Genomic DNA, 13,906 nt, shown 5'->3' with positions numbered 1-13,906 from the left:
TTTATGAGAATAAAAACATCTTTAATAGTTACAGTTAGAAGTTAAAGACAGTATTACATGAATACTATATATTCACTGTAGAAACTGAAAAAACCCCAACCAAGTGTGCAAAGTGGTATCTGCATAAAAATATGTAATTTCCATTATTGAGATAGACAATCGTTGGAAGATTTGGCAAAGCAAAACACAAACTGGAATGTTAATCATGATCATCCATGGCTTGCTTCGTTTTGATTTAGATGCTCATAACACACTGTATGAACTGAAAAAAGAAAAATCACTTATTAGATGTACGGTAGAGAACAAGTTTTCATTTTTTCTCCTAAAATACCCATTGTCACTGCTCTTTTCTGTAAACAAATTCAGCCCATGTACAACAAAGCTTTGAAACTAAATATGAAAATTAGCTAACCATTAATTAAACCAAAGCAGCTCCTTAATAATAACAATAAAACCCCCAGGAACACTTGAACCTAGTGTTCTCCTTTTCCTGCACACATGCAGTCTGGAATCCAAGACTGGCTGACTATGATTTGTGTCTTGGCCACTCTCACCTCCCCAACCCCTCCTAGGGAAAAAAGCCTACCAAGCTTTGAAATAAAGAAAAAACATCCCAGAAAGAGATATGAGGAATTCATGTGAGTGAGTGATGTAGCTTCTTAGATCTTCTTGAGCCACGCTGGTAAGAAGTCCAGGCAAAAATGCACAACATATTATAGAACTCTATAAAATATGTGAAAACTTTCTGAGATAATACTCAAGAAAACTGAAAACCTTTGTGCTCTCAGGTAAAACCAGAAGCATAGGGAAGACATGAATAAACTCAAATTATTACTGCTTTTCTTCAGTTTTAACTTTTTCTTTAGTTTTACCCTGTAATTATAACTGCCTCTTTAAAGTTCACTTACATCATCATACTGGAAGTTCACAAAGCCCTGCTGAGATACATCCCTTCTTCTAAAGCATTCTGAAAAAATACATTAATAGAAATCAGATAAGAATAATTACAGTTACTTTTTTTTTTTTTAGCACTTTCATAGAATTCCCAAGTCACATAAATGAGAACTCACAAAGAACACTATAATTCATTCCAAGACTTAATCTCCTGTACTTAATTGTCATATTTATTATATGCAATCCTTCATGTTCTGTTAATAAATAGTTGCCCAATTTTTATAACATAACTCTTCTAATCTCTGGAATAAAGCCTGCATTAGTTTTAAATCCATTTTTCAACTGGAAATTAAAACATCATATTCTGTAATTGTTCCAGTTCTGCCTGTTAAATTCTATTGAAATAAACCTATTTTGTGCTATGTAAAAGTTGAACTTCAGCTAAGTGAGTAATCAGATTTTATTAAATAAAAATGTAGTATGGGGATGACAGTAACAAGGCTGTAATCCAGCATACCAGTGAGAGCTCTGAGTTTCACGCAGCAGGCAACGTAATCATCGAATGTAATCTTGCCATGAGTGCTGTATCGCCTCGTGATTGCGGTCACTGCCTGTGGGCTCAGTCTGAATCCTATTTGAGAATAAAAGTCTACTTTGAAAAGACAGGTTAATAGAATCCAACACAGTTTTAATTGTAAATATGTGTCAGTTATTGCAGGACGGTAAGAGGTACTGAGAAGTGCTCTAAATCAGCATCTGAAACAAGAACATTTCAAAACTTACCCATGGTCATAAAGGCTTTCTCCAATTCTTGGCGATCCACTGTACCACTTCTATCGTTGTCAAAACTTACAAAGTGTTGCTTCCAGCCATTGATCACAGCCCAAAGTTCTTTAAACTCATTAAATCCCAGTGTGCCAGACATATCCCTCTGATTCCAAAGGTAAGGAAAATATTTCTTAAAAAAAAAATAATCTAAAAACCCCTCTTTTGAATGGCAATTTGTAGTTTTTATCATCTGTAGTTATTTTTTTTTTCTTGGAGCTCAATATTGACAGTGTTTTACTCTATTTTTTCTGGTGGAAAACTAACTACAGCAACCCACAGCACAGCAATAAAACTACCGACCAAACCCAAAGGTCAGAGAACTTGCTCTCCCCACTTCTTCCCAGTGAAACCTGATAAAATTATTTGCTCTTTATAATTTTAACTTACTTTACACACTTTTCTTTTACGTGCCACAATATTATTGTTACCTGCCACAATATTATTGTTACAAATGAAATACATAACTGAAAAAAAAATAGATGCCAAATGAAAAAGTCTCTTGCATTCCCTAACATTTGTTGAAGGTGAGCTAACAGCCATTCCAGTTTCACATCTGCTTTTTTCTTTATAAACAGCAAAACATTTGAACATGGCAACTTAAGTTTCGACTAAAAAACACCCCAAAGATTCTAGCCTTGTACTGTGTATGCCAGTCTTCCATACGTCCTACTGCTGAATGCCATACACCATCCCATTAGATACTGATACCTGATTCATTCCAGGCGCTTCCTTTAGGGGGGCTTAGATATATTCAGGCTAGATAGTATAAATGCTTAATTCATTAGCAAGGATTGGAATGTTGTCCAACTTGAAAAACATGATGAGTTATTTTGCACAAAACTGTTCTGGGCTGCCAGACTAGTCCCTAGGCTCAGAGGGATACCACTTGTTTTAAGAATATCAGTCACTGAGAGCCTCCTTTATTATTATTTCATCATGTAAAATAAGTAAGAATGGAATTTTGTAGCTCCCTAATCAGAAAGATCACAATACTTATCAAGTAAGGCCCAAATGGGAATTACAAAGCATTTCCCAAATTTTTGGCACCTTCTCACCTTTGCTTACATAATGCAAAAATTTTTACATTTCATAGTAAAGGATACATCCAGCATCGAGATCATGAGTCTGCAAGTCTCTAAGTTGAAAGCTATTTAAATTAGAACAAGGAAAAAAATAAATTACCTTAAAATAATTTTTTCAACTTTGTCTAAATATAAAATTTTAAACTGCTTTTGATTATATGCTGCTATTATAATGTATAGAATATTATCTAATTGCTTCCACTGGACAGACTCATACCATATTTTGATCCAAATAAGAGCTTTTCATGAATACTTGTTCGAAAAACTGACAGCAGACAACCTACAGGCAATTCACTTTATATTTAAAATTAATATGCTCTTATCTCAATCCATAAAGGTTTTAGGTTTCAGCCATTTCTATTTGACCATAGACACCACTTGAGCAAGCCAGTTTTACTCATAGAAGCTCCATTTTCTAAATTGAACATGAGGTATCCTGACAGAGAAGTCATGCTACAGAAATTCTTGTTTTAAAACTGAGCTTTGATATTGACCAAAGCAAAACATCTTTTTAAGAACTGGCTGTCTTTTAAAGAGCAAAACAAAACGCTTCCCCAACTTCACAGCCCAGCACTGGGGAGAAAAATAAGGAGGCTGAGAAGGAAGTCCTACATGTACAGAATTAAATACAGAGGATTTACATTTCCATATGGAAAGCAAGCCCGTTTACCATGCAAATAATAAAAGCCCCCAAATTCTACAGAAAGCACAACTACAAGTGTTTTCTAGCAGATGGCAGAAGAATTGGTATGCTTTAGAGTTGGGTTTTTTTTTATTTAAATCATTAACTTACGTTTATAGGCTCCTGCAATCCCTGACTGGGTGAGACATCTCTGTAGCTCATCAGCATCTATTTGTCCATCCTTTCGATAACAGAAGATGTATCAGCTATTGTTTTAATCCCCTCTCCCAGGCTGGTTATTCCCAGTACCCACTCCCTTTTCAGTGGCAGTTAGTTACCCTTTCAAAAAGCAACTGACTACCTGTCTGCTATAGTACAGAAACTGTCTTTTATAACCCATTACCTGTAACGACGTTCCTTTAGTTGATACTTTTGCAATATGCATTAGTTTTCCTATCTAGTGATGTACTACAAAATGCACTTTAAAAATAATCCCAAAGAAACAAATCTACCTCAAATATTAGTACCATATAGTTGAGAGCCACCTGCACAGAAACCAAGGCACACAATTTTGAACAGAAAGACAGCTTTCCTTAAAGTGCTAATTTTAACTTAGTGGATATTGTAGTCACCTTAGATTACACATTTATGATCTCACTGCTACAGTAGGAAAGTAGGAACCCAGATCATACAGACACTCGTCTCAAGACAGCCCTAAGACTAAACTAAGGTTTTTGGTGAATAGCAAGTGTTAGCAGAACAAAAGCAGAAAGCAAAGAACTTTGAAAGAAAAACCAAACAAACACAGGAAAGGTACCTATCTGCACAGTTTGGAAAATGACTCACTGCCAACACATCCTGCTCAGAGACACGTAGAGAAAACAACTGCCAACTCATGGAAAACAGTGAGCTGTCAAAAGTGGAGCAGAAATTAATAGGTCACATTCCTCAAGCACCCAACATGAAGTTCAGCTCATAGAGAGTTCAAGATAAACTGACCTCATTCAAGTATGGAACAGTGTATCTGTAGATCTAAAATATGATGTCACTTTTGTAAAGCATTAAATAGTGACAAGAGAGTTGCTTTATATCCAAAACAAATTTATTTGCCTCAGCATCTTCCTAATGTTTTAAATCCAGTGAGCACTTTTTATCTTCAATTTTTTTTAATAACCAGGACATGCTACTAAATGGCACAGCAGGAATGGCACAGCCAGGTAACTTTCAGAAATGAAGTATCACTGCTTATAGGACAAGTAGTAGTTAATATGTTAAATTGTATTTGACAAGGTCTGAAAAAAAGAGCAGTAGTGATTTGATTCTATGTAAAATTAGTGGCAGCAAATTCCAAAATTGATTCAAATCTACTCCATCAGCCTAACAATATAAATGTATTTAAAACTTTACTTTCACACACACACACACAAAAGAAAATTGAAATAGCCATGCATATTAAGCAGCAAATCTCTTCAAAGTCGTTGTGCCTTCTGGAACAAAGGCAGGATCTTTAGGAGAGGCAGGAAGAGACGCAGGATTTGTAATCGTGATTGCTATTATAAAAAAAAGATGCTTGGCCCTTTTTTTTTTCTTTTTTTTTTTAAAGTAGAACATAAGCAGTTAAACTGGACAAGCCACAGGGGTTTTGAAAACAGAAAAATGAAAATTATTACTTCTATTACTTCCTACAAAGACTCAAATAAATATTTGAAACAATACTTCTGACTCTCTTCTGTAAACAGAGGAAACAAATTCCTCAAATCTAAGACAAGATCTCTGTTGTAAATTACTTCAAAGCAAGCTCAGAGAGAACATATACTGTATAAGCATAAAACCAACACAGAGCAACAAACCATAACCAAAACCTTTACTAATTCCACAGTAAGAATTTACAAAAAACTGCGAGATGTGGCTTTTTCCAGATATGCATGGACGGCTGTAAAATCAACTGATAATTTACCTGTTCTATTTCACTTTCTTCTTACAGTATTTTTACTTCTGCACAGTCACAGGTCTCTGAAATGGACTCTTACGGTTCCAAGAATAACATTTCAAAAGCTATCCAGCTTATTTCAATAATGAATGATTTCTACAAACAGGAAGTATTTAAGAGTACTAACTTAAGTATTAAGCGAAACTTGATCGTACCCATTAGCTCACTGGTTCTCCAGCTTTCAGTAATCCTGCCTCACTGGAGAAGCCTGGGGATGGTCTATGCTTTGCTGAGGTCAAGCTCCTGCCATCTCTTCTCCACATTACTGCATCCTGTTTGCTGTTACCTCCCTTTCTCTTTACAATAGCAGCTTACTCATTTTTCCAGCGCCAGTCACTTGCTCCACTGCTGATTCCTGTCACACATCCAGGTGCAGAGGCATCTCATCTGGCAAGTAAATGGCCAGCATGTTTAGCAGAATTTAGCCTGGGCTCCACCTTATCTGAGAGGCCTGCCTCACTACACATAGGTCATTCCAGTGTTCTCCTTTACTACAAAAATACATGGTCTACATGTTTTCATAAGCAATGTTAGAGAAGTAATAAATATACTGTAAGATGCATTACTAAATCAAAAGAATAACATACAGAAGAAAACCCAAATAACACTCTTAAACTGGGAATTTAAACATCAGCTAATATTGCTGAATTCAAATTTCCATGTTGTGGTTACATCTAACTGTGGATAAGATATCTAGGAGTAGAGTTTTTGATTTTCACACACCCTAGAAGGGAGCAATAAATAGTTATATATATGGACAGCCAAGACAGAGCTTATCTCAATGCACCTCTTTGCATCTAAACTACAGTTCAAGAACTACTTATTTCTACTATCATCCATAATCATACAAAACAAATATATGCCACAAAAATACACGAAATAAATTAAAAATGGAGTGCGGAATGAGAGGGAGGAAAAAAGAAAGACCTATATCAAATCTGCGAATGCCTTTTCCTCTAAAAGAATAACCACTCTACCCTCCCAGCAAACCCAGATACCGGTACAACTCAAGACTGCTTTTCCATTTGTGAGTCTATTAAGATCATGCCATGATCTCTTTCTTATTAGCATTTCCTGCTCTTAGCCAGGCCATCTTCACAGCTCATACTTCCCATTGTTTTCTGCTTCCTTCTCCTGAAGTTGGTAGCATTACCCAACCCCGAGCTGAGCCACAATTCAGTTACAACATTTCATGTAACTATATAGGCCCTGTATATACTTTCATAGGAAATACAGTGTGTATATACATAGATGTATGTGTATCTATGTTTGCATTTACACACACAGACACACTGTATGCAGAAACTAACAGCATTATTTAAACTCTGCAGTTACTGTGTATATAGCTATATGATCAAGCTGTACAGCTCTATGTAGCAGATAGGCTAAGTAAAACCATTCTGTTGGTTGTAAAAAAGCCAAACCCAAACAACTTGAAACAATAGTTTTCCTCAGTGCAAATACTAGGGATTCCCCTTGCCAAAAGCTAACACAGAAATCATTCCCCAGGGAAAAAAATTTCCAAGAAATAAATAACATTTTATAAGTTTACCTGCCCTGCTACTGCAGCAAAATAACCATACAAAGGATCCTGAGCTTGTTCAGGGAATGCTGGTCCTCCTGGAGCTCCTCCATACTTTAAAAATGAAGAAGAAAATTGACTTTCAATCAATGATTTGATTAACTGAATTAAGGAATGGCAGTATTTGTACTTAAGAATCAACTTGCATTGTTACACACACACCATGCAAAAAAGTCAAACCAACCAAAAAAGAAATTCCTTAACGTGGTATTGATATACTCACTTATAATAATTTAAGCAGATCAGTGTAAAACCTTGCACAGGAGCAATGCATTGATTTATGTGCAGTATGCTGTATCTCATCAGGGTTGAATTTTAGTCTCTGCTTGCAGAAAAGGGATACCAAAGATAGGGCTAGTAAGGCACTACAAATTCTTATTTTCATTCAAAAAATGTTGAGCAAGACAGATCCGTAAGGAAAATGCTTGGAAGAATATGCAGCAAGCATGGAAAAATTTAAATGAAATTGATTCATGGAACGATGTAAGGTAATCACATTTGACTGAGTTGAGCCAATAGTCTGTGTGTAACAGCATCTATACCCGTCCTTTGCTGAGCTGGAGCAGGAGTACCTTGTTCCTCAACACCACTTGGCTATTCGATAGCTCCTTGAAGACAGATTTTGATTGCATCACAGAATAGTCTGGGCTGCAAGGGACCTTCAAATGTCATCTAGTCCAAACCCCTAAAATGAGCAGGGACATCCTCAACTAGATAGTTTGCTCAGAACCACATCGAGCCTCGCGTTGAATGTCTCCAGGGATGGTGCATCCAGCACCTCTCCAGGCAACCTGTGCCAGGGTTTTACCACCCTCATTGTAGAGAATTCTCTCCATACATCCAGCCTGAATCACCCCTCTTTTAGTTTAAAACCATCACCCCTGTTCCTATCACAACAGGCCCTGCTATAAACTCTCTTCCCATCTTTCTCATAGGCCCCTTTTAAGCACTGAAAGGACGCAATAAAGTCTCCCCCGAGCCTTCTCTTCTCCAGGCTGAACAAATGTAACTCGTGCAGTTTTTCCTCACAGGAGGTGCTCCATCCCTCTGATCACTTTTGTGGCTCTCCTCTGGACCCTCTCCAACAGGTCCTTACCTTTTCTGTACTGAGAATTCCAGACCTTTACAGGAGGCATAAGGCACAAGCTCTCGCCTGCGGGCTCCCGTGGTGAGCCGACTCGGGAGCGACACCCCCAGAAGCGACCCTGACCCACTGGCAGCACCGGCCAGGATGTGCCTGTCCCCTCTCGCGCGGGTGGAGCCCCGAGCTGACCCCAGCAGCACCTCCCGCGGGTCAGCGGCGGGCAGGGTGCCGAGAGGGCAGGGCAGGGCACGGCAGAGCCCGCCTAACACGGTTCTCATCGCTTCCCGCACGAGCCTGAAAGCCGACAGCCCCAAACAGTCCCTGGCCCCGGTGAGCCCCTGAAGCCATCCCTGCCTGCGCCGCGGGACCAGAGATGCGTCGTGTCGTCCCCCCCCGCCCCCAACTCAACCGGGCACCTCTCAGGACAGCCCGGAGGGGAGCTCGGGGTCTCCCCTCGGCCGTGCGCACTGAACGGGCTGCCCAACCCCAGGCAGGCTGTTTCGCCGTGGCGGCCCCGAGCTCGGGCACTGCCAACCCCGCCACCAGCCGCCGCTCACCCCGCCCTGGTAGAAACCGCCGCCGGGCGCCGGCTGCCCAGGAAACGCCATCTTCAGCTGGCACTTGCCCGTGACAGTCTGGCCTCGCCCGGACGGAACCACCCGCCCAGGAAGGGGGGACCGGAACGGGCCGGAGGATCGGGACAGGGCCGGGGCTGGAAGCGCTGCCAGCCGCGCTGGGCATCCGGCTGCCTTCAGTCACCGGTGCAGCCGTGCAGCTCAAGACGGTGCCGTCGGGAGCTGAAGGACCAACTCTCTCCCATCGTTATGGGCCCCCCCATTGTGGTGGTACAGGCCGCCGGCCCCGAGGCGGCTTTTCCTCCCGACAGCAAGGGGCGGTGCAGCGTTGCTGCGGGGTCCGTCCGTGGCGTGGGCCGGGGGCTGGGGGCCGGGGGCCGGGGCCGAGGCCGAGGCCGAGTCTCGTCCTTCACCCTGCGGTTTTTGCCGCTGCCGGCGTTATAGTGGCGGTGCGGTCCCGTCAGGGCGGGACACGGCCAGGGAGCGCCGCGGGGCCGATGGAGGCGGAGGGGAGCGGGTTGAGCTCGCTGCGGGGTGCCGCGGCCGGCAGCCGTCCGATGTTGACGGGAGACAGCGCCCGTGGTAACCACCGCACGGCTGGGAAGAAGCTGAACGGCCTTGGAGAGCGGCCGCGGGAAGGTCGGGGTCCGGGTGCTGCTGCGGCGTCCCTGGCACACCCTGCGTGGGGCTGCTGCTCTGCGGCGTGAATCTCCCTGTGCTGAAGGCACTTTATTTTAAAATCACCTATTTGTGATTCGGAAAAAAAGCCATAAAGCAGGCAAACTCAGTAGTTCATGTGTGCATATCGCATGTAGCATCAAGAAATGGACTGGGTTGGAAGGGACCATCAGCTATTTCCAACCCTGTCATGGGCAGTGATGCCTTCCACTAGACCAGGTTGCTCAAAGTCCTCTCCAATCTGGCCGTGAACATTTCCAGGGATGGGGCAGCCACAGGATGACATTAAACCTGTCCTCCTTTTTTGGTATTGTAGCTTTCTCTTCAAAATGAACACCTACCGTGATCCCAAAGACACAGGAAATTACGTAACTGTATAGTTTTCTCTTGGGTCTGTAGGTCCAAATTCTTCCAGAGCAGGAAGGAGCAGGGAATGCCAGTGTCCCACTGGAGATAGGAAGCCCTTTTGTGCTGGCCTCCACCAGCAGTGTTTGGTCAGAGGCTGCTCTGGTTTTTGTTTTTAGCTGGGGAAGCCTCAGCACAGCCTCCTCCAGGCTGGAGGAGCTTAGTGGTGTAGCTCATGCTTTAATCCTGCTGTCTCTGTTCACTTCAGTACCCCAGGAATCAACAACAGCTAAAATGGCCCCAGCATGATCTGAGCTGGACTGATTACTTACAGAATACTAGAATTTCTCTCTGTTGAGAGATATTTCATTAAGTTGCAAGAGGATGAGAAATTATTTGACACAGAAATAATCTGACACAAGTCTACTGATGGAGACCTTGCAGAGTAAATGACCTGCTGTCAAAAATCTGACAGCATAACATTTTATTTTCTGTTTGTTAGCATAATTTCTGAAGAATTTTATAGATTTGTTGTTGTGGTTTAATTATTAACTTTGATTATGGGCCTTATGATTTTAATTGTGCTAATTTATTGTAAATGTAATTGAGTCACCCATCATCCAGAAAACTGGGCTTTCAGATGATATTTTTATAGAATCATAGAATAGTTAGGGTTAGAAAGGACCTCAAGAGCATCAAGTTCCAACCCCCCTGCCATGGGCAGGGACACCTCGCTCTAAACCATATCACCCAAGGCCGCGTCCAACCTGTCCTTGAACACTGACAGGGATGAAGCAGTCACAACCTCCCTGGGCAACCTATTCCAGTGCCTCACCACCCTAACAGAAAGAATTTCCTCCTTATATCCAATCTGAACTTCCCCTGTTTAAGTTTTAACCTATTACCCCTTGTCCTATCACTGCAGTCCCTAATGAAGAATCCATCCCCAGCATCCCTATAGGCCCACTTCAGATACTGGAAGGCTGCTATGAGGTCTCCATGCAGCCTTCTCTTCTCCAGGCTGAACAGCCCCAACTTTCTCAGCCAATCTTCATATGGGAGGTGCTCCAGTCCCCTGATCATTCCCGTGGCCCTCCTCTGGACTTGTTCCAACATATCCATGTCCTTTTTATGTTGAGGACACCAGAACTGTACACACTACTCCAACTGAGGTCTCATGAGAGCAGAATAAAGGAGCAGGATCACCTCCTTCGACCTACTGGTCACACTCCTTTTGATGCAGCCCAGGATACGGTTGGCTTTCTGGGCTGCAAGCGCACACTGAATCTGGCTCATGTTCATTTTCTCATCGACCAGCACCCCCAAGTCCTTCTCCGCAGGGCTGCTCTGAATCTCTTCTCTGCCCAACCTGTAGCTGTGCCTGGGATTGCTCCGACCCAGGTGTAGGACCTTGCACTTGTCATGGTTAAACTTCATGAGGTTGGCATCAGCACCTCCCAAGCGTGTCAAGGTCCCTCTGGATGGCATTCCTTCCCTCCAGCGTATCAACCGAACCACACAGCTTGGTGTCATCAGCAAACTTGCTGAGGGCTCACTCAATCCCACTGTCCCTGTCAGCAACGAAGATGTTCAACAAGACTGGTCCCAACACCAATCCCTGAGGGCCACCACTCGTTACAGGTCTCCAGCCGGACATTGAGCCATTGACCACAACTCTTTGTGTGCAGCCATCCAGCCAGTCCACCGAGGGGTCCCTTCATCAAACTGATGTCTCTCCAATTTAGAGACAAGGATGTCGTGTGGGACAGTGTTGAACGCTTTACACAAATCCAGGTAGATGACGTCAACTGCTCTACCCCTGTCCATCAGTTCTGTAGCCCCATCATAAAAGGCCACCAAATAGGTCAGGCAAGATTTCCCCTTAGTGAAGCCATGCTGGCTGTCACCAAGCACCTTGTTGATTTTCATGTGCCTTAGCATGCCTTCCAGGAGAATCTGCTCCAAGATTTTGCCAGGCACAGAGGCGAGACTGACTGGTCTGTAATTCCCCGGGTCATCCATTTTCCCCTTCTTGAAAATGGGGGCTATATTTCCCTTTTACCAGTCATCGGGAACTTCACCTGACTGCCATGATTTTTCAAATATGATGGCCAGCGGCTTAGCAACTTCATTTGCCAGCTCCTTCAGGACCCGCAGATGGATTTCATCAGGACCCATGGACTTGTGCATGTTCAGATTTTTAAGATGGTCTCGAACCAATTCCTCTCCTGCGGTGGGCCCAAGGTCTTCATTCTCACAGTCTCTGCATCTGTCTTCCAAGACTTGGGTGGTATAGCATACATTTTTATTATTTCAGTACTGTTTACACTGATACTATTAATAGTTGCCAGTAACATGAAAGGAAATATTGTGATGTTCTGTGAAATTTAATATTTAATATAGTTGCCAAATGAAAGAGACAATTATTCGATGCCTTCATCGCACAGGACAGCATATATGAAACCTGTCTTTTCCAGGCATCTGAGAAAGAAAGTAGTGAATCTGGCTAGCTTTTTGACTTAAGAAATACCTATCTCACAAGAGTATTTGTATAAGGATCTGTTGAAATCAGATAGTGCAGCAGTCAAATAGTTTTCTTTGTCAGACTTAATCACATGCAGGGTAGGACATTGGAAATACTGTGCTGAACCTTGTTAGAGTTAATGTATTAATGTCTGGGCAAGAAGCCTTCCTAATTAAAATAGGATCTAGGTACAGTGATAAAAATACTAAAGGCTGGAAAGACTGAAAATAAGTGGCAAAGAATCTAAGTGATAAGATTTGAAGAGTTACACACTGATAAGCAAAATGTTAAATAGTATATACGTGTTACCAATAGCTTAAAGATAACAGGAAAAATTTTTTAACTGCTCTAGTGAGAAAAAAACATCCAACACAAACCAGATAAGATTCAGGCCAGTTGGTAAATAAAGATACTAAAACTGTACAACTGTAGCTGTACAGAAAAGGTAGATGTGTTTCATACATTTGGAAGTCAGCAAAAATATCTGGTCATCCTGTTTGCAGTGCTTCTACTGAGACTACAGTAATGACCACTGTACACAGGAGTTAATATTTGCAAGGTTATTTAAATTCAACCACACATAAGTGAAAGGGCTAGAAGACAAAAGTAACAAAGTGATATACTTTATATGGTTTGTTAGGTAGGTGTTTTGTTTGCAGTGGTGCAAACTTGTTTATTCAGTTTTTATCCAAGGAAAAGGGAGGCTGCAATGTGAGGCTGTTGGAGGAGATCAACACATACACATCTGCCTTCTGAAGGGCTACTGAGCTATGGTAACCTTTTAAGTTACAATAAGATCATTGCATTAGAAATACATCAGTAAAAAATCTGTGTAGAATAAATAGGTACCAATTTTGCAGATCTCAAAGAATATGTAATCCCTCTAGTAGGAAGACTGAAGTCAAGCATCACACCATGCTAGTACTGTTGCCATTTTTTTTGAGATAATTCAGTGTATTTTCCTAAATGTATACCTAAGTAAAGTAATTTTGCTTAGAAACTGGAAATTATGCATGCAGTTTACATTTCACAGATTTAGCTGGCTTCTTTGTAATAGGATGTTAAGAAAGAATTAAACCCAGAGGTAAGGTAATAGCATTACTGCCTTAAAATCTGATCACAAGTTGTATTCGTTTCATGTGCCGTGCTCCCTCACAGGGAACAGAGGTGAGCATAAACCCATTACAACTCACACATTTTCTTCTTGCTTGTCTTCCCTCCCTCTGCCTCACTAAGTCCGGGTACATTTAACCTTGATATGAGCTCATGCATGATGTGGGAATTCAGCCACCCTGAGCTGAAAGCATTGCACCACATCCCATCCAGTGCACTGGCTAGGAGCTCAGTGATGGTGTACTGAGGCATCATGCTTTCCTGGCAAGGAAGTGTAGAGTTTCCAGAACTGCAATAAAAGAAGCTGGGGAGGAGACAGGGAATTAAAATGTAAAGTTCAAATTTCCCGAAGTCTTAGCACACCTGAGGGGAAAAAACCTTGAGAATATATATATTACAGATGGGCAAAAAATAATCTCCTTACCCTTTTAATTGCCATAACTTGAGTCATGCAATCGAACAGTGGAAAGTTAAACATAGTATAGTCCAGAAGTTTTTAATATGCTTCAGTTGGTACCCAGAATGAATGGTGCTCCACTGTTTTGCTGCTTTGTCTTCTCTTTGACACAACCCTTTCTTCTTCTATTTA

At 41.8% G+C, this 13,906-nt stretch overlaps 1 protein-coding gene across 2 annotated transcripts; it reads right to left on the bottom strand.

The window, feature by feature from the left end:
* On the bottom strand, window positions 1–8,901 carry SRI (sorcin). 2 transcript variants are annotated; one of them, XM_061346067.1, is made up of 8 exons: window positions 8,640–8,901; window positions 6,969–7,052; window positions 3,598–3,667; window positions 2,826–2,869; window positions 1,678–1,825; window positions 1,412–1,525; window positions 909–967; window positions 1–262 (listed from the first exon to the last, which is right to left on the bottom strand). In XM_061346067.1, the coding sequence occupies exons 1-8, from the start codon at window positions 8,688–8,690 to the stop codon at window positions 236–238; spliced, it is 597 nt and encodes a 198-aa protein (XP_061202051.1). In that variant the 5' UTR covers window positions 8,691–8,901; the 3' UTR covers window positions 1–235. The 2 variants fall into 2 exon arrangements, with proteins under 2 accessions (XP_061202051.1, XP_061202052.1); XM_061346068.1 differs by lacking the exon at window positions 3,598–3,667 and having other exon boundaries at window positions 8,640–8,657.
* Window positions 8,902–13,906: the final 5,005 nt, after the last annotated feature.

This window comes from Neopsephotus bourkii, unplaced genomic scaffold (assembly GCF_033783945.1).
Source record: "Neopsephotus bourkii isolate Nb327-2 ecotype Australia unplaced genomic scaffold, CSIRO-AGI_Nbou_v1 NB_257, whole genome shotgun sequence".
Taxonomy (NCBI): domain Eukaryota; kingdom Metazoa; phylum Chordata; class Aves; order Psittaciformes; family Psittacidae; genus Neopsephotus; species Neopsephotus bourkii.
The sequence above is the reverse complement of the archived record's forward strand: the minus strand, read 5'-3'. Positions and strand labels throughout refer to the sequence as shown.

Bases quoted from the DNA above. Each gene is read 5' to 3' on its own strand.
- SRI (XM_061346067.1), bottom strand. From the start codon at position 8,690: ATGGCGTTTCCTGGGCAGCCGGCGCCCGGCGGCGGTTTCTACCAGGGC. The intron at 2,870-3,597 runs GTAAGTTAATGA...TAATTTAAATAG, and splicing joins GATTGCAGGAGCCTATAAAC to CTTTCAACTTAGAGACTTGC. The intron at 1,826-2,825 runs GTATCCTTTACT...CTTTGGAATCAG, and splicing joins TCATGATCTCGATGCTGGAT to AGGGATATGTCTGGCACACT.